General features: G+C 43.6%; 1 protein-coding gene across 11 annotated transcripts in view; it reads right to left on the reverse strand.

Annotated features, from left to right (window-relative positions):
• Cpeb3 (cytoplasmic polyadenylation element binding protein 3) overlaps positions 1-25,966 on the reverse strand; it is a 191,832-nt gene that overhangs the window by 5,496 nt on the left and 160,370 nt on the right. For all 11 annotated transcript variants that reach the window (XM_060388741.1, XM_060388720.1, XM_060388740.1 and 8 more), the window contains one exon: positions 21,329-21,510. In XM_060388741.1, the coding sequence (XP_060244724.1) occupies positions 21,329-21,510 (182 nt within the window). The remainder of the gene's footprint in view (positions 1-21,328; positions 21,511-25,966) is intronic.

A 25,966-nucleotide genomic window follows, 5' to 3' on the forward strand; every position in this document is an offset into this window, starting at 1 on the left:
CATTGGACAGGCTTTACCATCTTCCTCTTGCCATCACTAGAAGCTGTAACAGAGATGTTTTATCACAAGTCCTTTAGGGAGCATTTAACCAAACAAAGCCAAGCTACATGACATGAAAGCCTTTCAAGAAGAAGAAAGTACCTGCTTGTCTGTCCCTCTTTCCCACAGCATAGAAGAAAGACTGAATTATGAATTTCTTTGTCTTGAACATCAGGAATTAGCACAGTCCAATCAAGTCCCTCCTATAGCTGTGCCAGAGCCCCAGCGGAAGAGTGATCCTGGCTGGACTGTGCTCTTGCAAGGTGGGTCAACTAACTGACCCCAGAAGCCTCTGGAAGGGCATAAGGCGAGGGACTCACCAGGGGTGGATGGTGGGAAGCAGGTAGGCGGAAGCATGGGGGCTGGATGTGCCTGCTGCTCACCTCAGCTATGGTCTAACCTCTTGCTGTGAGCTCCTGTCTACACATCTACCTTCTGGCCAGACATTTCCACTTGGAGAGCCCTCGTGAGACGGTCTGCATGCTTAATCACTCAAGGGGAAACGTTTCTACTGCCCCCCCCCCGCCGAGGATCTGGAAAAAATCCCTTATATTCATCTCTGTATCATTAGCTACCACAGTTCTGGAGTCAAGTCTGCCTGGGCTCAAAGTTCAACCTTAGGTTGAACCTCAGGCCACATCAGAAACCTGTCCCCCTCACCTGCACACTGGGAAAAACAAAGAAACAAACAAGTTTCTACTTTATACACCCCCTATAGAGTCAGTGAGGTCACCACCTGGGCACAGCTGCAGTTCCTATGGCTCCTTGAGGCCTCACACCCTGTGCTTGGATGTGCTCAGCATCAGCGTCCCCAATGCTGCCACCATGCCCTCTGTCTTCCCTGCTTTAGTTAGCCTACATATATGTGTCATCTCAGTAGTCCATCACAAAGGTTTTCTCCTTGGTCAAAAGGCTCTGTACCGCCCACAGGGCTGAGTCCAGCTGCCGCAGCAAAACAACCGATTCCTGTTTCCAGTGGCCCAACCTGAGCCGGTCTGTGGTTGGATGGGACTCCCTTCCCTGTGAATGCTAGTGAGGTGCAGTCCACCGCAGGCGAGGATCGTAGGATCACATCTGTGCCGGGATCCAGTGCTTACAGACCAAACACTTTACTTCCGGAACTGTTTTGGAAGGATTGGGAAATGTGTCCTTGTGAGGAGGTATGCTGTTGTTAGAGTAGGTGTGTCACTGCAATGGGCTTTGAGGTTTTAAAAGCCGTGACAGGCCCAGTGTCTCTCTTTACCTGCTGTCTGCAGACCATGTGGAAATCTCTCAGTTCCAGCTCCAGCTCTAGGGCCATGACTGTGTACTTCCTGCCATGATGGTCACAGACTGGCCCTCTAACCTGTCAGCAAGCCCCCAGCTAAACGTTCTCTTTTATAAGAGTTGACTTGGTCACGGTGTCTTCTCACAGCAATAGGACAGCAACTAAGACAGTTTTGGTTTGTTTGAGGCAGGGTCTTAACTATGTATGTAGCTGGCCGAGAACTTGCCATGTCAACTAGGTTGACCTCAAATCCACAGCCTCAGAGTTCTGGGATTAAAGGTGTGAGCCACCCTGTCTGGCCAAATTAACGATTTTAAAGAGAGCGATTCAGTGCTTCTCAATACGCTGACACTGTGTGCAGACACTAGCGAGGGTTACAAATGCTTCTGGCACTCAGCTGGAAATCCTGTGCCCACTAATGACTTACCTCTCCACCCCCACCACTCTAGGTACCTTCTCTACATGCTGATTTCTTCTGGCTATCCCACAGAAATGAGTTCCGTCCTCTGAGACCTGTTCCATCTGGCTTTATGCTGTCTGAGGTTCACCCATGCTGCATGCACGGGCTCCGGGCTCCATTCCCAGCACCAGCTCATCCCAACCGCAGCATGTGGGAACACTTCTCTCTCTATGGCTCAGAGGAATTCCACTGCACATTTCATCCAACTTCCACATCTTGATCACTCTTCTGTGGTGACACTGGGTTGTTCCCACCTCTAGCCTGCTCTGATGGGCACTGCCTGGAATGTGCCTGCACGGACATTTGAGAGCAGCTGGTTTCCAGTTGTTTGGGATAGATGCTTAGGGAAGAACTTAGGTGGCCAGACAGCATTTGATTTTAACTTTAAAAAGTTTTATATGTGTTATTTATAATGTCTATGTATGTGCATATGCGTGTGCAAATACGTATGTGGAGGCCTCTCGGTAAAGCTGGAAAATAGCAAGTCTCAGCAATCCTTCTGTCTCAGCCTTCCTTGGAGTTGGAATCACCAGCATTTGTGGGGAAGCATGTTACACAGGTGCTGGGATTGGAACCCTGGTCGTCATGCCTGTGGAGCAAGTGCCCTGAGCTTCTGAGCCATCTCTCCGGATGTTCACTGTTCTAGTTCCCGAGGAACTGCCAAGTTCTTTTCCACAGCAGCTATAAACCATTTTACATTCCAACCCACAAAGTAGCAGGGTGTCCAACTGTACAGATGTGTACAGATGTGCCAATACTTACTTTCCGTTTGTGGGTTAGCACCGTCCTGGTGGGAAAGACATGGCCTCCCCATGGCTACGATGGATATTTAGCTAACAACCAAGGACACTTGGTTTCTTTTTCATCTGCTCATTGCCCTTTTCTCTTTTAAAGATAGACTGCCAGTGTATGGCTTTGAACTCATGGTCCAGCCGTCTCAGCGTTCTTGGGGCTGTGGGAGCCAGGCAAGAACCACTTCCCCAGTGTGGCTCTGTGTGTGTCCTCCATGGAGAAAGGCCCATTCAGATCTGTTGGTTTTAAGTGGATTGCCTTTTTGCTGCTGACTGGAGGCAGCCTCCATGGTCTAGAATGGGCAATATCTTTTCCACCCTGTAAGCTGCAATTTCACTTTTTGGACAATGTCCTTTGATACAGAAAAGCAGGTCACCTGCATGCAGCACATGTGGAAGCTCTGTGGTTACAGGCATGTGGGTGCATGCCTGGCACACACAATAGTTACTTTTTCCTTTTTAAATTAACCTTTGTTTTACATGCACTGGTGTTTTGCCTGCATGTATATCTATATTAGAGTGTCAGACCTTGGAGTTACAGACAGTTATAAGCTGGCACACATGCACACACATGCACACACCCACGCATGCACCCATGCACGCATGAACCGTCTGTCCCCTCACAAGCAGGCAGCATGAAGGCCTTGTCGGGTCAGCAGCACAGCACAACGCCGTCTTACTTTCTGTCACCCTCCATACTGCTATCGCTTCTAACACACTCTAGCTGCCCTTCTAAGGCTGTGAATCCTCATCATTTTTATTTTTACTTAACTACAGCCATCAGTAGGAGTGTAAAGAAAGCACCTGCTTTTGGACCCCAGGAGGCCTTTCCTGAAGATGTCTCCCAGGCTTCCTCCAGATGTGTGAGCGGGGCTGACTTCAGTTCTCTGAGAGCGCCTGTATGTAAGGCTGGGGGACAGAGGCTTGCTCAAAGATATGCCAAGGAGACACCTTCCATGAAGGACACCGATCTTTACATTGTCCCATGCCATACAGGAGGGTGATTATTTTGTACAAAGTCGATTTGCCCATGTGACTAGTGTTTATAGGCTCACTGATGCATGGCTAATTACCAGCCAACATCACTAAATAATGGAGGGTAAGACACAGCTCTTCCCTAAAATAATGTTGCTCTACAAAGTTTCTGAGGATAGACCAGTGGCTCAGTCAATAAAATGAAAGCCACAGGCATGCAGGCCTGAGTGTAGTCCCAGCACCCACATAAAAGCCAGGCACCAGTCATTTTAACATGGCAGACAGGCCAGGAGGCTCTGTGGGGCTTGCTGCTTGTTAGTCTGGTAATAAGGTAGAGGTTTAATGAGACACTCTGCCTCAAAAAATAAAGTAGACAGTAAGCAACATCCCAACATCAACCTCTGGCCTCCACACACACACACACACACACACACACACACACACACACACACACACATTGTACACTCAAACAAATTAGAAGCCAGGCGCAGTGGCACATGCCTGTAATTCCAGCACTCAGGGAGGCAGAGGCAGGTGGATTCTGTGAGTTTGAGCCTAGCATGGCCTATAAAGCAAGTCCAGGACAGCCAAGGATACACAGAGAAACCCTAACTTGAAAAAAAAAGGTAAATTGAGGCAGGCAGTGATGGCACACACCTTTAGTCCCAGCACTCATGAAGTACAGGCAGGCAGATCTCTGAGCTCAAGGCCAGCCTGGTCTACAGAGTGAGTTCTAGGACAGCCAGGGCTACACAGAGAAACCATGTCTTGAAAAGCCATAAATTAGACAGACAGACAGATAGGTAGATAGGTAGATGGTAGATAGGTAGATAGAGAGAGAGAGCAAGCATAGTAGGAACCATATTACAGGTCTATACTACCACAAAAGTCCTAGGCAGAACCAACCACACAAACAAGTTGACCCTCTGCTTCCAGGAGACTCAAAAGCACAGGACAGGAGAATACCAGAAGAAATATTTAGACCCATGGGGTGACCAGGCCCAAGGACACCAAAGGTGCCTGTGGTACAGTGTCACCTCCTACAGGTAAGGAGAACTGAAGCAGAGTCTTGGGTAGGAGGAGACTGCAGGTAGCTAATTAAGAATTATACAGACCAAAAGAAAAAAAAAAAAGAAAGAAAGAAAGTCAGACATCAACAAAATGATCTCAATGCTTGCTTTGTCTCTGATGATTGAAATACTGAGCAACCAAGTTAAGTAGAAAGCTTAACACTTAGAGGCAGAGAAAAGACGTGAGGGAAGAGCATGAGCAGGTGCAGAATTCTCTCTTCTGGATCAGAAGGTGGTAGTGATGAGATGAGGCACTGGCCAAGGTCTGCTGCAGTGTGGCTTCTGTTCTAAAAGCTGTTTTGAGGGCAGCCACAGACTGCGTGCCCTTGACGAGAGCTACCACTCAGATAAACCAATCAGATATCTAGCTATCCTAGGACAGGTCAGGAATGCTTCCAAGTGGCTGGATGGAAGCCAGTGAAAAGCAAATTGCAGACTGTGGAGTGCACATGAACAAGCTGGAAAAAGAGGCCAAATGAAGGGATGTAACAAAACAGAAATGAATATAAGGCTCATCTCTGCTCACAATCATGTTGGCATGAACCAGAAATAGGAGGTAGCCAGCAAAAGGAGAAACCTAATGATGAGATTTGTCAAAGTTCTTAAGAAGGAAAGTGGGCCGGGGCGGGGGTGGCTCAGTTGGCAAAGGGCTTACTGCACAAGCAAGAGGACTTGAGTTCTGATGCCCAACACTCACATAAAAGCCAGGCATGACTGTGTGTCTGTAAGCCCAATGTCAGTAGATGAATGCAGGTGGGTGGAGGCAGGGCTCCCCGGCCAACCACTCTAGCAGAAACAGTGAGCTGTGGGTTCAATGAAGAACCTTGTCTCAAATGACAAAAACAAAAACAAACAACAACAAAAACATGGTAGAGAATGGAGGAAGACACTGAAAGAGACTTCTGTCCTAATATGGGCATACACATGGGAGCGTAGCACAGAGATGGGGAGTGGAGAGGAGGAAAGCAATGATATGGAAATGATGGTGTGAAAGGACATAGAAAACTATTCAGAGCCTTCCTCATGTACGAGAGGAGAGAGACAAAGCAGTTGTGTGCTAAAAAGAAACATCACATAGAAGGGTATACAACCCGGTGCATGTGAGGATTCAGAGTGGGTGCAAGGCAGGCTGGAGTCAACTCAAACACAGCTCTAAAAACAGTGGGTCCTTTACTTTCACCTGGCCTCAAGGGTAGGGCACTCATAATCACATGTGGGGGCAAACTACCGCAAGCTAAAGTTAGGGGTGTTCTTTGTCAATTAGGGGCTCACAGATCAGGGAAAGAAATGAGCCGGGGTAGTGTGGTCATTTTCTCACTTCAGACACACAATTTCTCTTCATTTGAACCAAATGAAGAGAAAACTGGCTACACTCTTGGTTGGAACCATCAGCTATTTCCATTCTGGGAATCCTACTTTGGAAAGGACATTGTCAGAGGGACCAGACTCACTGGGAGATCCTAAATGATGCTACCAAAGGGATGACAGTTCTGGACAGATATCTATAGAATGGCTTTAGATGGCCACAGCACTTCCAGGGTTGAAAGCACAAACTCTTTTTTTTTTTTTTTTTTTTTTTTTTCAATGCAGTTTATTCAGGAACATTGAACAATCCTCGGACCCCGGGGAAAGCCAGCCCACAGCTTAAATAGCCTCTGGGTAGCCAACCCAGGCGTGCCACGGGGGCAATGCAGATAGGTCCACATACATAGAAGCAAGCCAGATCCTCGGCCTTAGCCAAATGTGGAGTTGTTCGTGACAGAGAGCACTCACCATCGGGAAGGTGGAAGGCGGAAACCAGCTCCATCTTTAAGGCATAGCATTCCGCAGCTCTCTACAGTTCCCCCTTTTTGTTTTAGACGCATCAGGCAAGAGTAGAGGTCTGATCTCTGATATTAGAAATAAATTGGGACTTTGTACAGATGTTCATTTAGGTGTCATCCACCCAAAGAGCATCAGACCCGTCCGATACCTTTTTCTCAGAGGCGGGACCTGGGGCATCAACCCGCATGCAATCAGACATGCTCTTCTCTGGGTCCAAAGCTGCTGACCCTGAGTGCAGAAAAGCACAAACTCTTAGAGGCAGGCCAGATCTCTGTGAGTTTGAAGCTGGCCTGGCCATCTAACATTGTACTGTGAGGCTCTGTCTCAAAAAACAACAAGCAAACAAACAAAAAACCATAAACTCCAGGTTGAGATCCACCAAAAGATACTGTGAATGCAAGCTTGACACATCATGAGTTTGTTTCAGAAATAGTCTCTCCTATAGTTGCAGGACTGAATTACAGCAGTTAAAAAGGCATAACCAATTTAAATGTTTTTAACTTGGAAAGGTTCAGAACACATGTGGAAGTTATCAATGACAGAGACACAGACATAAACAAGCTTTACTATCTAAAGGCAAACACAATAGAGCTGTCTAGACATAAGCTAACCAGAGCTCACAGCCATAGTAAACACATAGACATCACTTCATAGTCAAGATGTTAGGAGGACTGTGGGTATGTGATGCAATCAAGAAGAGGATTTAAAAAATGAGGTGTTAGACTATGTTTCCTGGCTGACAGGAAGAAATTATAAGTTTACCTGGGGCTGGACATGGCTCTATAGTAAGAGCACCTGCTGCTCTTGCAGAGGCTCTGAATTCAGTTCCCAGCACTGCATAAGATGGCTCCCAATTAGCCAGGCACAATGGCCCATGCCCATAATCCCAGAACTCAAAGGCAAAGGCAGGCGAATCTCTGTTTGAGGCCAGCCTGGTCTACAAAATGAGTCCAGGACAGCCAAAGATACACAGAGAAACCCTGTCTCAGAAATAAATGAATGAATGAATGAATAAATGAATGAATAAGTAAATAAGTAAGTAAGTAAATAAATTAAGATGGCTCCCAATTACCTCTAACTTCACATCCAGGGGATCTGCCTTTCTCTTCTGGTCTCAGTGGTCACTACTGTGCATATACCCCCACACAGACATACAGTCATACATATAATTTAAAGTAAAATGGAAGAAGTTCCTGAGGTGTGAGAAAATCTGAACAAACTTATCATCTCAGAGAACCAATTCTGACTGTGGTCACAAATAGTACAGCTGTGACTTCAATGCTCTGACAGGATCCACTTAGAATCCAGGTGCAGGTCATAGTTTGAACTCACACCTGTTTTTGCCAAGCCTTTGAAAGGTCATCTTCATCAAAGCCACAAATGGAATTTCCAAAGTGGAGACTGGTGAGCATGAATAGGAATGCATCGGATTCTTAAAATATGCTATGTAGGGGCTGGAGAGATGGCAGTGGTTAAGAGCACTGGCTGCTCTCCCTGAGGTCCTCAGTTCAATTCCCAACAACCACATGGTGGCTCACAGCCATCTACAGTAATGGAATCTCGGGTCCTCTTTCTGGTTTGCAGGTGACATACAAGCAGAACATGCATACATAAGTAAATCTAAAATATATATGTAAGTGCAAAAAACCCCCACTATGTGAGGGCTAGGAAAAAGAGCAGTGTTTATACCTGAAGCTTAATATAATTGAAAAGTGTTCGACAGGTAAAAATTAGGTATAATGGTCCCTGTTTCCAGATGGGCCTTAATGTGATTGGAGTGTTCCATGAAAGAAAGGGGCCTGGATCACTTGGTAGGCCATTTCCTATCATCTACACCAACACGTCTGCTTGGAAAAACCATTAATAGTTGTGCCCAAAGCCTTTAATATATGCACTAAAAATTTTCTTGGCTTGAATCAGAGACTATATCCAGACCTAAAAACCATAGCAACCTCATTAATACTCCCAGCAGTTACTGTGTCCACCCAGTGATAATGCAGGCTCCCCACCAGTAGACTGGCCAGGAACAGCTAAATATAATGCTTAGTTTCAGCTGCCTGTGAACTGAAATCCCACAGCTTAGAAAGCAGATGGCAGATGCCTAGGAAATGAAAAGAGTGATGTGCAAATAGATTTTTGCTAGCAACAAAAATCACCCACAACCTTCCAGATATAGCAAATTCACAATTATTAATTTTAGAGATGCCCCTGGGGAAGAAAAAAAAATCTACAAGGGGAATGGTTTAGATTTTATTTTCTTTTCCTTTATAAAGGATAATACTTACCATTTTTACATTCTGAGGTACTAGGAGGCGAAAGATTTAAAATAATCCTGATGTCATCTCGATAGTTCAAAATGCATGATTACGCAGCATGGACCTTTGCCAATACCTCCACTGTTTTATTGAGTGTGGATATCTGTGAGGTCTCTGGCCTTAAGATCAGCCCTTTAAAAATATCACATTTAAAAAATTCATTTGTGTAAGTGTGCCGTGGCAGGCTCATGGAGGTCAGAGAACACTTGGTGGTAGTTGACTGTCTCCACCGACCATGTGGGTTCCAGGGAGGAAACACAGGTAATCAGGCATAGTAGTAACAGTGTTTCATGAAAGACAGAAAGGCCAGCCAGCAGAGTCCCCCATGGCACACTGGTGCGCCCTCCAGTCTGGCTTCTTTATGCTGCTTGGGAATTGAGATGTAAACATAAATCAACCCTCAACCAAGGACTGGGAACAAAAATTGCACCATGTGGAGAATGAAGACCAAGACATTTGGTCAAAATCCTTTGGTTAGTGATTGTCACACTGTCGTTCTGTCAAGGCATTGAGGCACAGAGCACTCTGGCTGAGTCAACTCAGGCCTGTGTCCTTTACCAAGGGGGTTATACTAGTTCTTCCATGTAAGAATAAGCCCTCACCAAGAGACTGCTAGCTGGCTGATACCTCCTACCCCTAAGTTTGGAGGCCCCAAGCACTGCACTAAAGTAAATAGCTAGGAAGATGACGGGTCTTTTTCTCACTAGTCATCCCATGAGCCACATTTCCACTCCATATAAACCGGAATGAGTTTGTTTCACCCTGCATCTCAGTGTGCTGCTCTCGGACCTGTGATGCTTCTGCCACAGCTCTGGAGGGCCTGGAGTTATAGGGCCTGCACTACTGTTCACAGGAAGAAGAGCATGTTAACCATGCTAAAACAGCATAGTCACACTAAAAGTGACCATAAGCCCTCACACCCGGAAAGACAGATGAGGAGAGGCCGGAGTTCACAACCAGCAAAGAGAACCTTGACAGAAAGGTCCCATGCCATTCTAGAATCTCAATAGATTACACAAACAAGTTCCCTTTCAAAAGAAGAGTTTCTAATTAAAGGCTTTGAGAGCCTCAGTGTTTCAAAAGAAGCCCAGGATAAGTTCCTCAGTCTGGGGTGCCGATTCCTACCCAAAGGGCCCAATTAGACAAAGCAATAGTTATAGCCAGGAAGCTTTCAAAACAAATTAGCTCAGAAGGGGCAAATCATAGCAGTGAGATACAGGCTGGGTTACAGGAGCCCAGACTACAGATCACACAGAGATAATCGGAAACAAGTCACCTAAGCCCTCAGACATCCAGCCACTGAATCATTTTGTATATTCCGTCTGTGACTGGCCGGGGACAAGGTGTAATATCAACACTTCACTTAGTATGGCTGCTGTCATTTTACTCTCCCAGGAGTTGAAGATACAATGCCTTTTAATTCTCAGTAAATTCAGGGTCAGTGTATTTCCAGTAAAGAGAGAGAAGTAGGGCTGGAGAAATGGCTCAGTGGTCAAGAGCACTGCCTGCTCTTCCAAAGGACCTGGGTTCAATTCCCAGCACCCACATGGCAGCTCACAACTGTCCATAACTCCAATTCCAAGTGTCCAACACTCTCACACCAATGTACATAAAGTAAAATTAAATAAAGTATAGAAAAGAGAGAGAAGTAAAAAAGATTAAAGACATGAACTACTTAAGGTGCTTGCAAAAGAAAGGGGCTTAGCTATTACAGTGTTCTTTAGACTGAAGTATACTTGGTTAATTAAGACTCAGTCTCTCTAGCCTCCAATATTAAGCTAAAATAGTACAGGAAATATTATTTATCAATGGGGTTGGAGATGTAGCTCAGTTGGCATATGAGCAGCATGCAAAGAGTTCTGGGTTTGAGCCCCACCACACAAACCAAGTATGGTAGCACAGGCCTGTACCCCCAACGCTAAGGAGCTGGAGGCAGGAAGAATCAGAAGTTGAAGATCAGTCTTGGCTACCAGTCAAGTGTGAGGCTAGCCTGGGGTATATGAGATCTTCCCAGTCCCCAAAAGAATACAGACAGAGGGACTTACTGGGATGAAGGAGGAGGTGAGAAGGGGACGAGAGAGGCTCACAATGGGCAAATCAACAAAATCCATTACATACATGTGGGCTAGAGAGATGGCTCAGTGGTTAACAATGTGTGCTGTGCATCTAGAAGACCCATGTTTGATGCCCAGTACCCACGTAGGACGGCTCATGTTATATACATGTATGAAATATCAAGGAATAAATTAATTAAAAATAATATGGAGCCATTTTAGATGCCTTAAAAAAAAAAACAAAAGCACTGGATAATCTCAAGTAGCCAGAGAAAAGAGGTAAGTTTTGGTGTTAGAGGTGTAGCTCAGTGGTACTACTCCTGTCTGGCATGCAAGAGACTGTTTGATCAATAATACCACAAACAAGTAACAAATGCTAAAGGATTATCAACTACACCTTCAACGCCCTGTCATCATCACAGACCTGCCTACAAAACTCTTGCCTTACCCAAACCATTTGTAGCTGAAAAGGCAGGTGAAACTTTCTTTGGAAAAAAGGATTGAGAAAGGGAAAATAATCAGCCGTGTATTAAACTGTGTACCTCTTTCATGTAATTTGAACAAGGAAGGAAAAAAGTTGAAGACACAGTATTTTTCCCAGAGCATTATTCTCCATACATAATATAACTTGGAAGAGTCCCATGACAAAAAAAATTGTGGATATGTGTGAAAATGTCACAATGAAATCATTATATAAATTAAAATTTTAATTTATAATGGGGAAGTTATTTGTGAGAAACTCGCCTCTATCTTAGACCTTTACAATGAAGGTTACCATGTACAAGATTCTAGTATGTCCTAGATAAACTATATACTAATTTTCTTGTTTGTTTGTTTTTTGAGACAGGGTTTCTCTGTATAGCCTTGGTTGTCCTGGACTCACTTTGTAGACCAGGCTGGCCTTAAATTCACAGAAATCTACCTGCCTCTGCCTCTGTGAGTGCTGGGATTACAGGTGTGCACCACTGAGCCTGGCTATACCTAACTAATTTAAGCAAGCTTTTTCGAATGTTTTTGATGCATAGGAAGATATTAAAACATAAGATAGATTTTTTAAAAATTCCTAGAGACTCATGTTTCATGGCACACACTTTAGGAAATGGTAGATCAGGGGAAGTAATCATAGTGACATGCCTTCACAGACCTGCCTTCCCAGAGTCCTCCTCCTGCTTAAAACTAAAAATCAACAAATTTACTCCTTGTCTGAAATACATGATTCCCTTCATTATCCAAAATTCTAATTTAATGAACAACTCCTAGGAGATCTCAGATATCAGAGACACAGAAATCAGTGTGTTAGCAGTGAAATACTAACACTGCTTTGCAGTTTTCAAAAGTGCTCTCTCTCTCTCTCACACACACACACACACACACACTCATAGGGGCAGGGGACACCATTGTTCTTTTAAAATATATAGTAAGGGCTGGGGAGATGGCTCAGTGGATAAATTGCTTGTTCAACAAGTGAGGCCTGGATTTGGGATCTCACAAAGCCACACAAAAGCTGGGCAGACTGGCAACTGCCTGTAATTCCAGCGCTTGGGAGGCAGAGACAAGGCATCCTTGGAACAAGCTGGCTAGGTAGACTAGCTGGGACTGGTGAGTTCCAGGTTTACTAAGAAACACTGGCACAATAAATCAGGTGAAGAATGACTGAAGAACATGACCCGATGCCAACTGGGTGCCGCCACACACATGGACATACATACACACATGGAAACACGTATACATGCCACATCCCCATTTGCATACCAAAAAAAGGTCTGTTAGAAGTAAAGCCCGTATGTTGGCTGATTCTAATCTACATCCTTTTCACTGGTAAAGAAGCTTTTATGATTGAAATGGCAGAGCCTGTCCAGTGCCCACTGACAACACTGTTCAAGTCTCCTAAGCCCAGCTCAGAGGCTCCAGGAGACAACATGGCCACGTTGTGCTAACCAACTGCCAGGTGGGCTCAGGTTCTGATAAACAGATTGCTCAGATCAATCCAGTCACAGATTTTTGCTAGACTGAGTGCAATTTAACTGACTTTTATAAACTTTATACTGTTTTATGCTTTTCATATAAAGCAGACAACTAAGTAAGAAAACACCATGTAAAATGAGTGCCTATTTTTGGTGGAGTCTCTCATGTGTAAGTGACCCAGATGTGAGCTATACAGAAGACTAGATTTCAGGGTTTTCACAGCCTGTAAGCATTTATTCGACATCACTTGTAATAACATCATTAAAACAGGCAAAATAAATGTAGAGGCCACCTTTTGCTCTTATTATACTTAAGTATTTTAGACCATTTCAGGGTTTTTTTTCCCACAAAAATACCACTAAAAAGAATGTAAGCAAAATTTAATGCTAATTTCCATTACAGTTAAGGTTCAAAATCTTCTCATTAACCTGAGAAAAGTTACTGACTAGAAAAGCACTGCTTTCTTATCAAGATAGAAAAAGAGAACCCTCCAGTCCATTAAATGGAAAATAAAAGGGGACTTTTAAGTCCCTACCTGTGTGTCTTGGCTAACGTCCAAACAGTGTTGGCAGACTGATGCCTTGGTTAAGTGTTTTTAGTGCTATCTGCAACTAAGCATTTCCCTTACACTAAGAGACCGCATAGGTATGTGAAAAGATGGAGGAGGGCATAATTAGCTGTGGACTTATGGTTAGACACAGTTTAAACAGGCCAGGTTCATCAGTAATACAAATAACATCTGTGTTGCCTAGGAAGCGCCAGAACCACCTATTCATCTGCCTTTTCTTGAGCTCTGGAACATACTAGCCACTTAGGCTGTGTTCTTGTCACCACAGAACCCTCTAACCTTCCTCAAGGCCACACCACAAGGGAGGAAAAGTCAGTCCTCAAGCTAGTACTTTTAAATATTAGAGCAATGATTAGAGAGCAGAGACATTGCTGGGCATAGCTGATCCCCAATTATACTCAAGGGTCAGAGTTCAAGGCCAGCCTGGAACATACAGTAAGAGCTTGTCTGCAAGAGACATAAAAATCAAAATAACTGTAAAAAGCATAGGAAACCTTCAGACTTACTTTGTTAATGTTCTGGTACATCCAGAAACATACTGGAGCTATCACAGCAACTCTTCGTGCTCCCTTTTCCATACAATAGATGTTCTTTAAAAGTTATTAAACTACTGAAGCAAGTAAAAATCATTTGCTGTTTTTCTTTCTTTCTTTCTTTCCTCTCTCTCTCTCTCTCTCTCTCTCTCTCTCTCTCTCTCTCTTTGAGGACAGGGTTTCTGTGTGTAGTCTGACTATCCTGGAAACCGCTATGTAAACCAGGCTGGCGTCAAACTCAGAGATTTGCCCATCTCTGCCTCCCAAATGCTGGGATTAATGGTGTGTGCCACCACCCAGCTTTCTTTTTATTTTTTGGAGCAGTGTCTCATGCCACTCAAGTGGGCCTCAAACTCACTGCATGTCCCAGGCTGGTCTTGAATGTATAACTTCCTGCATGAGCCTCGCCAGGACAGCAGTTCTCAGCCTGTGGGCTGTGACCCTTTTGGCAAATCTCCATCTCCAAAAATATTTACGTTACAATTCAGAACAGTAGCACAATTACAGCTATGAAGTAGCAATGAAAATAATTCTGTAGTTGGGAGTCGCCATAACAAGAAGAACTATATTAAAGGGTCGCAGCACTAGAAAGGTTGAGAACCATGGTGCTAAACAAAAACAAAACTTAAAAAGGGACCTATGACTTTTTGTTTGGTTGGGTTTTTCATTGTTTTGGTTTTTCGAGACAGGGTCTCTCTGTGTAGCTCTGGCTGTTCTGTAACTTGTCTGGCCTTGAACTCAGAGATCCGCCTTCGTCTGAGTGCTGGGACTGAAAGTGTGCACCACCACCTGGCAGGACCTATGATGTTTAAAGTTAGGTTTGAACCTTTAAGATTTCATGGACAAAGTGAAGAATCTTTGGGTTCTGAGGGGCGAGGGCAAGTGGTAGAATCCCCATCCCTAGAACTGCACGAAAGGAACAAACAGAACATGAGGCCCAAGACAAGCAGCATGACTGAGGGGCCTCCAAAGCTGAGGCAGCCCTGCCTGACTTGATAGGTACCTTAGGAACTCTAACATCTAGTAGTTCCTGTTGTAAACTAAAGGATACTGGACCACGTCAGGCCTACGTTTAAGTCCAGGTTTAATATGCTATTAAATGTCCAAGAACACTTTCTGATACTCTAAGTATCAAAATCTAATTTTTTTTCTTACTCAAGTGAGTATCTTAACTAAGTAGAAAAGAGAAGCTGAGAAAAGCATGTGTGGTGGTCAGGCAGATTTGCCGAAGGTTGGAAGAGAGGGATTTCCCATTTGGACTACCTCTCAGTCAGAATTCAACAGATCCCTCATTGATAAATATTAAACTGTCATAATCTGAGTATACAATAGCTACTCTGGTTTCCTGACAGCCACTGCCCTCGTACAGTCTGTGGTAGAGTAAATGGACTGTAAATATTACCGGTTGCATTACCCTGGTACTCAGTGTCACAAAGGTGGGTGACATGATGATCTGTGGGGGAATCTACAACTCCAATGAATAAATGATTCCAAAATTTACACAGTAATGGTGAGGTCTGAAGGACAGGTACTAGCTGGGTAATTATAGATTTGTCCCTGAGAAATGGAGAACAAGGTCAGTTACAGCTGGCTCAGGATAAGAAAGGCTCAGGAAAAGGAAAGCAAGCATGTGTGTGAAGGGTCATTAGGAATGTTTAAGGGTTTTCATTTGTTTGTTCTAACCTCTATCCAAAAGGCAGTAGAAAGCAACCAATGGTTTAGGTAGGGTATTGCTTTACTTTATGAGCATATGAGAATATTCCAATTGCTTTAAATGGACCAGAAGAGGTGGAACATGACTATAATCCCAGCACCCAGTAGGCTGAGGCTGAAGGTTGTAATTTTATGGTCACCCTGAGAGGTCCTATCTCAAAACAAAATAAAAACTAAAAACAGAAGAGTGATTTAGAGATAGCCTACGGGGAAGTAGCACTAGTTGCCCATCTAATTCGCCACCCTAGTTTACTCTACACATAACCCTGCTTGTCCTGTACATGCGTGTCAGAGTCGAGACCAAGAAATGGATCTGTAAGGTCTACCAGCTGCTGCCCATTAGTTCCATTAGTTCCTCTTAGTGCTTTGCAGCTAGCCATGCCACGGCAGTAAGCACTGCTTTAAGGATGCAGCAACTCCTCCAACAAAGGGAGCCCGGGACACAGCCACAGCAGGGTTCTGAAGTGCCTGGCCTACTCTGCCCCTGATGCTGAAGAGCACAGGTTAACCAAGCCGGGTCCTCTCCCTATGAGCCAAGTAACTACAGAGGAGACAGGAAGTGTGCACCTGTTCCCAGTGTAGCTGATACATAGATGACCCTCTTATTGCACACACGAGGTTTAATGTGGAAATGCCTCTGTGGTCTACAACAGATCTTTGTGACATGTCAACTGTATTCTTTAAATGGGGTAATTATAGGTATGAATATCATTTATGACATGTATGAATGTCATAAAACAGATCAATAAAGCTGTTGCGAACCACCTGTCCTCAAAGATAAGATTAATGAATGTGTGAAAGGAAACGGAAGTGTGAAAGCTACAGGATTGACTGTTTCAGTGAATGTTGAATACTGACATGTCAATAATTTTCTTAAGGGGGCTAGAATAATCTACAAAGGTCATATTTCTCCATAAATTACTCCTTCTAAAAATCTTTTTATTTTTACTTTTATTTTTTAAGACAGGATTTCTCTTGGTAGCCTTGGCTGTCCTGGACTTGCTTTGTAGATCAGGCTGGCTTCGAAATCACAGAGGTCCGCCTGCCTCTGCCCTTGTGAGTGCTGAGATTTCAGGCATGTGCCACTGCAAAGAAGAGGGATCTTGGGTTTGAACCCTGGACCTCCAAAATTAAGGTACGGTGCCTTGTTAACTGGGCCATCTGAGGTCTCTCTATCTAAAATCTTTTTTTATTCATCTTTCTTTCTTCTTCTTCTATTATTATTATTATTACTATTATTATGTCCTGGTTGTAGTCCCCTCCCCTCATTTCCTCCCCCCAGTCCCATACTCCCTCCCTCTTCTCCCCCTATGTGCCTCCCCTAGACCTCCCCTACTATCTGACCCTAACCTATCAGGTCTCATCAGGACTGTCTGGATCCTCTTTCTCTGTGGCCTAGTAACGCTATCTCACCAGAGGAACATGATCAAAGAGCACGTAATTGGGTTCATGCCAGAGACTGTCCCTGCTCTTCTTACTAGGGAACCCCCATGGAGACTGATCTGCCCATGGGCTACATCTGAGCAGGGGGTCTAGGTCCTCTCCATGCATGGTCCTTGGTTGATGCATCAGTCTCTGCTGGGCCCCCTGGGCCCAGATATTTTGGCTCTGTTGATCTTCTTGTGGAATTCCTGTGCCCTCCAGGTCTTTCTATCTCTTCCTTCTTTCATAAGATTCCCTGCACTCTGCCCAAAGTTTGGCTTTGTGTCCATCTAAAATTTTAATCTTAGCCAACAATAACAGTAAACAGATTATCAAGCAATGTCTTTGCTGAAAATTTCAGTGGACAGACTGTGTCAATTTCTTCTTATGCATCTGCACTGATGAGAGCATATGTGGCCCACAGACTTCCAAGGTTCCAGACTTGGTGAACTGTGGGAATGGGACCTGATGGCCAAGCACAGCTGCTTTGCAGCTAACCTCCATCAGTCTTTTCACGAAGTAAGTGCTGCAAGGGATAAGGGCTGCCACAGAAAGCAAGTGGTCTTAATGTGCTACAGTTCTACTAAATCTACATTTATACCTTTACAGACAGCAAAGGAACTGATGATGGCTGATGCTATTTAAAACAGTCAGGGCTTAAAGGCAACTCCAGACTCATAGAAGAAGAAAGGGAAGAGCAGCACCTTAAAATATGCAATAGCAACACAAATGGATTCTGGGTACTAGTGGCCCATGACTTTTAGCCCAAGTTTCAGAAGCTTTACTAGGATAGATTATTGCTAGAACCCTGTAAGAGCTATTCAGGAAAGATGTGCCTACAACAGTCTCTGTAAGGTACTGTTTAGGGAAATACAAATGTGCTTTTTTTATGGTAAAAGCTCTCTAGAAAGCTCAAATTTAAATTTTAGTGGAAAGATGAGTAGAAATAAAAGTATGAATGAGCCTAAAACACATCTATGAAGGATGCAGCTAACAGACTCGAAATGCCAGAAACAAGCATTATGTGGCTATGCTCAATGCAAGGTCAAGAAGGGCCATAGTGAAGAGGGAGGGATTGTAATGTTTATAGGTCAGCAGTGGGAAGAAAAGCCCAACTCCGGATAGAAGTAGTCTTCCACTCCACCCAGTGAAGCAAATGGTCAGGGCAAATAAAGATGAGGATGAGTAGGGCTCCAAGAGAAGGAAGTGCCATTCAGTGATCGCCAAGGCTTCCACTTGGATGACTATTAGAAAATAAACACCCTCTTCTCTTCTCATTTATCATCCTCAGAGGGGAACAAAAAAAGCTACTTTCATACTGATGAGAATCTAATGTTCTCTGGGTAAAGTTTGTTGCCTAGGTTTACCAGTGATGGGTAGCATTACAGTCTGAGTGTAAATGTATCAGATATCCAAATGAACAAAATAAGCAGGCAGGTCCCTGAGCAGCAGCAGCAGCAGCAGCAGTAGCAGCAGCAGTGAAGAGGACCTTTCAAAAAGCACTTGTTTACTGAACACCTCGGACTGAACCAGGTAATAGGTACACACTGGGGATGAGTCTGAGAGACACTGAGCCTCTCTCTGTGGAGCTTAGTCTTCTGTGAGAATTACTGTTTGAAAAGAGGAAGCTTGGGTACTTGAAAAACCAGGAAAGTTGAATCTTTGTCATTTTTCTGAGTTTCTATTAACTCAAGAGTGTTTCAAGAAAAACTGAAAAATTTTTTTTCTGAAAAAAAAAATTTAATTAACAAACAAGGCACTACCACTTATTCTCAAGGAATCCACAGAATATTTACTTTAATTTGGTCAGATATATGTGCTAAGAAGACACCATCTTGCTGAATATAAAAAATCTATCACCAACTGAAATTTTCACCCCTATGACACTGTTGCAACAGATACGCATACTTGTCTCATAGGGCCTGGAGAAATCAAGCTGGTACTCCTCTGGAAGCCTCATCCCTACTTGCTGGTTCTCAGAATTTTGGAAGGGTCTGTGCCTACTACAGGACGAGAAAAGTATTCAGCAGTTTTACCCGGCTGTGAACCCTGCAGGCAACAGTAACAACGGGCTGGTAAGATATGCCCGCTGGTGCCACAGTGGCATGACTGTTGTGAGAGTGAACAGGTAGTTTCTGGTTGAGTTCCGTGAAATGGAACTCTTAACTGCTACCATTAACTGTTTCAAAAACCCGTGGCCGACCAGGTCACAGGCACTAAAGGTGAACATGATGTGGCCATTCTGCTAAGGAGACACAGCAGTAGCTTGCCCTTAAATTCTTATCTATACCCACTGAAAAGTGCATCTGTCAGTCCTCATCAGAGAAGCTTCTTTTGCAGTATATGGCAATTTATACAGAGACCCATGACTGGTCAGCATGCAGAGAATAAGAGACGGGGTAGTGCTCAGCTCTAAATGGGTCATTTGCATCATACCCCAAGCCCCCAAAGCTCAGGGATCACAGATGAGGGGCAGAAAGATAGTGCCAGAGGTAGTGGACATCTGCAGTGACACAGTTTTTAATGGGCGTGACAGGGCCATCCCACACAAACTCATAGCAGCTGTGAGTACATGCACAAGAGCCAGAGGAGATCAAGCCAACCAAAACCCCAACATGGAAGGGGAGGAGTGCATGAAGACCCACCCCTGGCAGAGGAACTATTGGCAACTGCTGGCTGCTGGGGAGGGAGAGTCAGTGCTCTTCAGGGATTTGGTCCCTGGAAGGCTATCCGTGCTCTACACCCACACACATAGGCAGCACTAAGTGAGCTCATTGGGTTTAAAGACAGCACATGGAGTCGGGAGGAAAAAGTCTGGAAGGGAGCAGGGGAGAAATTGGAGGGACAGGAGTGGAAGGAGGCTCTGATGAAAATACAATATAATGCATGTAGGTTAAAATGTATTAAGTAACATTATAGCTGTAACATTTAAAATAAAAATTCATATAAAATGATTTTATTCAGCTGTTTTCTCTTAAAAGTCTTTTTAAAAGGCACTGGTACAGCTTAACTCTTTTTCTTTTCTTTTCTTTTTGGTTTCTTGAGACAAGGATTCTCTGTATAGCCTTGGCTGTCCTAGACTCACTTTGTAGACTAGGCTAGCCTTGAACTCACAGCAATTCGTTTGCCTCTGCCTCCTGAGTGCTGGGATTCAAAGCATGTGACATCATGTCCAGCTGCTTAAAACTCTTAACCGCTAATATCATTATCCTGAAGATGAACAGAATCATGGAGCATAAACTACCTAAAAATCTCAGAAATTATTCAAAATTACAAGTTCTTTGGTAAAAATGAAAACGTAAAAAACTACTACCACATATTCTCAATGAGCCACAGAATACTTAATTCTAAGCACTGGCTTTTGTAATTTGATCAGAGCACGTGTTAACAAAACATAATCCTGCTGAATATGAAAAGTGCGTCATCAACGAAAATTTCCACTAAGATGCTAAGAACATTGTCTGCTACACAAAGTCAAGCAAAGAAGACTGCAGAGGGTGTGTAAAGCTCCATAAGCGGAGACCACTTCCTTCATTCCGGTCCAGTCAGCACCTCAAGGCTCTCCTCTATCTCGAAGCAAGAATAACCACTGTACAATTGCACAGCGAAAAGTCAAGATGTGGTGTTCTCCTTGGTGTGTTTTAATCTAGGTCCCAGATTTACTCCTTCCATTCTCACCCTTCCCAACAGTGGAGCGCTGTCCTCAAAGCCTACAGAGCACACCAACTCCCTCAACCTCCCCCCATGTCCTCTCTTTAGATCAAAGGAAGTTCACTCAATGCCCTGAGCAGAAGCAGGTGACATAAAGAGCAAAATGGCCAGTAAAATGACATGCATGTGTGTATATAGACATGTGTTTCCTGAGTAGTAAGATTATGTGAAGCTGGAGAGGAGACTAAAGGGAACAGTATTTAGTTCCCATGAGTGCCATTAAGTGTGATGTTACAATTAAAAAAACATGTAGATTCAAATTTTTGTGTATATTTCTATGTATACATGTCAATTCAGGTTTATTTCAAGGGCATTGCCTGGGTCAAACAGGTGACTGGACCTCAATCTTTGTTAAGGCATTGCTACTGCTTTGGTATACCAAATTCTGCAGATTTATTTTCATCACCTGGGAAGAAAAAGAAGCAAGGCAGGAGAGGAGGTTCATCCATACCTTAAACACTAAGGATCTTCTCTTCTTCAGGCAACCTCCATGGACTCACAGCCTAATGCCATGCGAGGTACAGCTGCTCTCTTATGATCACAAATACTGTCCTGCCCAGGATGGCACCGAACAAACTTCATTTCTTCCCCATAGCTATTCCATCTTGAGTGGTTGCTTACCCGTTTGTCAATGTCGTTGTGTTGAAGCTGCACAAAACGTGCACTGATGGCTGCAATGTAACTCTGCTGATTGGAGAATGCAACACGCCCAGCACCTTTGGGGTACTTCAGCTCTGGGTCTGTATCAATGCCAGCATAGCAAACACCACCATACAAACGGTCCATTATCATTGCCAGTTCAACTGCAAGAAAACAAACATGTCTATGTGTCACTATTTGGAGCTACTCATGCAGGAAGGGGCTCATGCAGTCTAACTATGAAAGAGGAAGCCCAGGTGAAGAACATCCACATACGCCTCACAACTTCAGAACAAGAGCCACTTGCTCACTGGCTATTTTAAAATAAAATATAAAACAATAAAAATAAACACAGGGGGTAATGCAGTCATAACTAAAGCAACAGTATAAAAGGAACACTGTATTGGTAATCTGTCTTACTGTCAAACAAACTGCTTAGTCTCCTGGCCTGGGCCTGAGCAGGCCTGGTGGACTGATATTATGGAGAAGTGTCTGCTTATAGAGCCTGAGACTGAACGCAGCTTCTATTGCCTCACTGCTTCCTTGGAGCTGCAGAATCGAGTCCTTATTTTACCCAGCGACAATGTGTTTACAGATGTAAATTCAGCAATGACAAAAATGATAATGAACAGTAGGTTCCATCCCAACTGAGAAACCTTCACAGCAATGAATAACTAGGAAGCTGTTTCCAAGCTGTAGAAACACGCACCCTGCATCTTGTTAGAGTCTAAGCTAATGGTCCAGTCTGCAGCCTTGCCATGATTCTTGCCTTGATTTTGGTATATTTACAAAATGCTTATAAAGAGGTTTTTGGGAATTGGCCCATCCCAAAGGGTCTGATATTTAAAAATTATGCCCACTGTCACTCAGGGTACCCCCGAGAGACATGTGTCACTTACCTGTGCTGCCAACTGCCTGAAGATAACTGTTTACTTGAAAGCACCATCTCCGCCTATGGCCATTCCTTTCAGGCCACAGCCTAAATCCAAAGACAGGCATACCCCTCGGAAGTTACCTAAACACCTATTTTCCTTCAAAACCTACATATGGCATTTAAAAAGGAGAAAACAGGGAAAACAGACAATGACCAGAGCCAATGCTGCAAACACTGCATCCTTCTGGTGGGGACAGGCAAAGGGCCTACAGGTCTCAGTGATATGTTAGGACCCCCTGAGTTCTACACAGAGATGTAAAGCCAACTCATTCTGGCATAATGAAATTGCAAAGACAGTAAGAACAACTGTCACCGTGTCAGAAAAGCTATCTTTACACTTCAAAATTCCTTTTTTTTTTTTACTAGGCTGCCATTCAAAAAAAAAAAAAATAGGGAGAATGACCTATAATTCAGTAGTAAGTTTCAAGTGAGAACATAAACTAGCACTAACTAGCTCAAGAGTAGGTGGTATGGAAGACCAAGCAGCAGAAGGCCAACCCAATCATCCAGTATGGTCAGAGTTACTGAGCCCCAACATCCGGGAACACAGCTTGCTAAAGCTAAGTGGACTGTGCTGCAGCTCAGGCAGTATACCTCCAATACTGTTCACCGGCACCTGTACCCTGAATATCAGTGGTCCGTGGTTGCTCACACTTCACCCCTGATGGCCTAACCTTTCCTCATGGGGTCAATACTATTCTCAACAGAAAGCAGGAAACTGAAGGGAGGATGTGAATATCATTCATGAATTTTTCTTAGTTAACTAAGTAATCTGAAGGCCCAGGAAATTAGATACTAATTTTCCAAAGATCAGGTTTTCTCTGGAATGGAAAAGAGAGAAAACACTCCAGTGGCCAGGAAAAGAATGCTCACAAGGAATCAAATAGCACTGTCTTCCCTGATAAGGTCTCAAGTGGGTATCTGAATTTGAAAAGAAGCAAGTAGCTGGAAACTGGACACTCTGGTTAAACAGGAGTTAGAATGTTACCACACACTTTTCTATACCACAGCAACCTCCAAGAAAGTTTTAGGGATCCTAATTCCTGAAGGCTCTTTCCATTCGCATAGACATTCCATTACTTTGTGAATCTCTTGGCTCAAAATCATCTTCATGTGCCAAAGACTAGATCATGCTGATGTTATTGACAGTTAACCAGAAGAAGCAGAAACTCTCACACAATTATGCTTTCACAAAAATTATAGAAAAATAGTTTCCCTTCATGAGCTAGCTATAGAGTCAGTTTTGGTGTGCATGTTCATGAGTATAGGGAGAGCACATATATGTACATGTGTGTGAAGAGGACAGAGGTTACCCTTGGGTATCATTCCTCAGTAGCTGTCCACCATGGTTTTGACACAGTAGCTTCTCAATGGGTCCTAAAGCTTGTGTGTTAGGCTAGGCTGCCTGGCCACTGAGCCCCAAAGATCCTCCTGCCTCTGCCTCCTCAGCACTGAGATTGTAAGCATACACTACTATGCCTGGCTATCACTGGCTCATATGGGTTCTGGGGATCAAAATCTTGCTTGTTGGGGGTTGGTCTGATGCTTGTCTCTTGATGCTAATTACTGGCCCTCAAGATCTGGTTACTGCCCTACCTTGTTGTATAAACCTGCCTAAAACATTCCTGATTGGTTGATTAAAAGGCCTAAAACCTGGGCAGGGCAGAATGAGGTAGTGTGGCTAAGGTTCCTGGGCTTTGGGTTCAGGAGAATCACGGGAAACAGACAGATGGGAAGAGAGGAGGAAGAAGGATGACATGATGGGTTATTGTGGAGAAGGAACCATGAAGAAGGACTCCAATAATGGTGTAGAAAGGCCATTCAAGCAAGTATTTATAAGATTGTGGATGGAAGGTAGCCCAGACAGAAATGGATAAGGCAAATGGCATTGGATGGGAGAGATGGATGGCGAGGTTATTGAGATAGCTTAGCTGAAATATCTGCTCAGCCCAAGGTAAACAAGGCAATTATAAATTCTAACAGGTGTCTGTGTCTTATTAATTGTGATAGCAGGTTAAATAATACTGCCGTAATAATCATAGGGCAAATAATAATAACATTATTTATTCCAACATCAATTATACTGCCAATAACATTTGTTTATAGAATGAGCTTTTCCCTAGTTCTACAGTATTTTCCTTGTCATCAAAAAGTCTCCAGATATTCGAGCAATAATGTTTTACTCAAGTGAAAGGCAATTTGCTAAAATATTAGGAAAAACCAAAGTGGCCAAAAAAAGAGTTTTTTGTGTTTTCAAGAAAACTGACAAATTTTCATCTTTCTAATTCATACGAGTTTTTTTTTTGGGGGGGGACAACAAAAATTGTTTTTGTTGTTCTCATGTAGCCCAGGCTGGCTTCAAACTCTCTGTGCAGCTAAGGGTAGCCTTGAGTCCTTATCCTCATCCTCCTGCCTCTACCTCTTAAGCACTAGCATTAAAGCATGTGCCACCACACCTAGTTTTCTTCAGTGGCAATGAGGACTGAACTCAGGGCCTCATGCATGCTAGGCAAGCACTTTAGGAACCGAGCCATACCCACAGCCTCCCGCATCTATATTTTAACTACAGTAAGTCTATATTATGATCACCTTTGAAGAAAAAAGAAAAAGTAGCTGAAAAACTGTTTATAGTTGCCTCAACCTGTAAGTCTTCCTGTGGTACTTCCTGAACTTATACTTAGAAACTAGAGTGATGTCCTTTAAATATCAGCCAGGGTTTCTAATACTAAAAAAAGTAATAAGTAATTCCTTTTCAATAATTTTAATGCTATAAAGACATCAGAAAAGGAAACTTAATCCATCCATTCTGAATGGGTGACTAACAGAAGCAGAGTAAATCTCTCTCAAATCCTATAAATCTCCACTCTGAGTTTTTTCTATTTTTAGTATTTATTTTTATTTGTGTGTGTTCAGGTATGCTCAGGAAAGTGTTGGCCTCTTGGATCTGAAGTTCATAAGCATCTGAACCACCCAATGTGGGTGCTGGAACTCGAACCCTGATCCTCATGATTGAGCAGTAAGTGCTCTTCACTGTTAAACTATCTCTTCAGCTTCAAGTTTTTCATTTTTTAAAATAGAGGATATAAGTTTACTGGCAAATGTTACAATGTACAGCTACTTTAGAGACCAGGTTTAGAAGCTTTTCTAGAATGAATATAATTAGTTAATGCAGGAAAGTCCTGTATCGGCCTCCTTCTGATGGGAGGAAAGCAAGGATGAAAAGACAGGCTGCTATTTTGACTTTCTAGAAGCGAGAGAGAAAATCAAGACAACCATTAATAAACATAGACAACTAGATCTTCATGGACTAATCTATCTCTGCACAAATGAACCATAACCTTGCTGCGAAATCTGAGTCCTCAGTCAAGAGTGTGTCCTATTGACTAAGCCTAGGACAGTGAATCCTCAATCTAAACCTCTTTCAGTAGAGAGAATGGATAGGGTAACTCCCTGGAGCATACTAAGAAACATTAACCCTAGAAGATGAGGGCTCAAGAACTGGGCGTACAGATGAAGGAGTGTGGAGTCCACATGGAGTTCATACTGGCAACAGTGAAGAGGCGACCACCTCCATGTTCTTGGGGTCTGCCTAATCCCCACAACAGTGAGAAACTGGCAGGATTCACAGATATGTGCAAGGGAATACTGTAGTTCATATGCTATTAGCTTCCAGAGTGGCAGCAAGA

The sequence above is a fragment of the Meriones unguiculatus genome, chromosome 1, assembly GCF_030254825.1.
Source record: "Meriones unguiculatus strain TT.TT164.6M chromosome 1, Bangor_MerUng_6.1, whole genome shotgun sequence".
Taxonomy (NCBI): Eukaryota; Metazoa; Chordata; class Mammalia; order Rodentia; family Muridae; genus Meriones; species Meriones unguiculatus.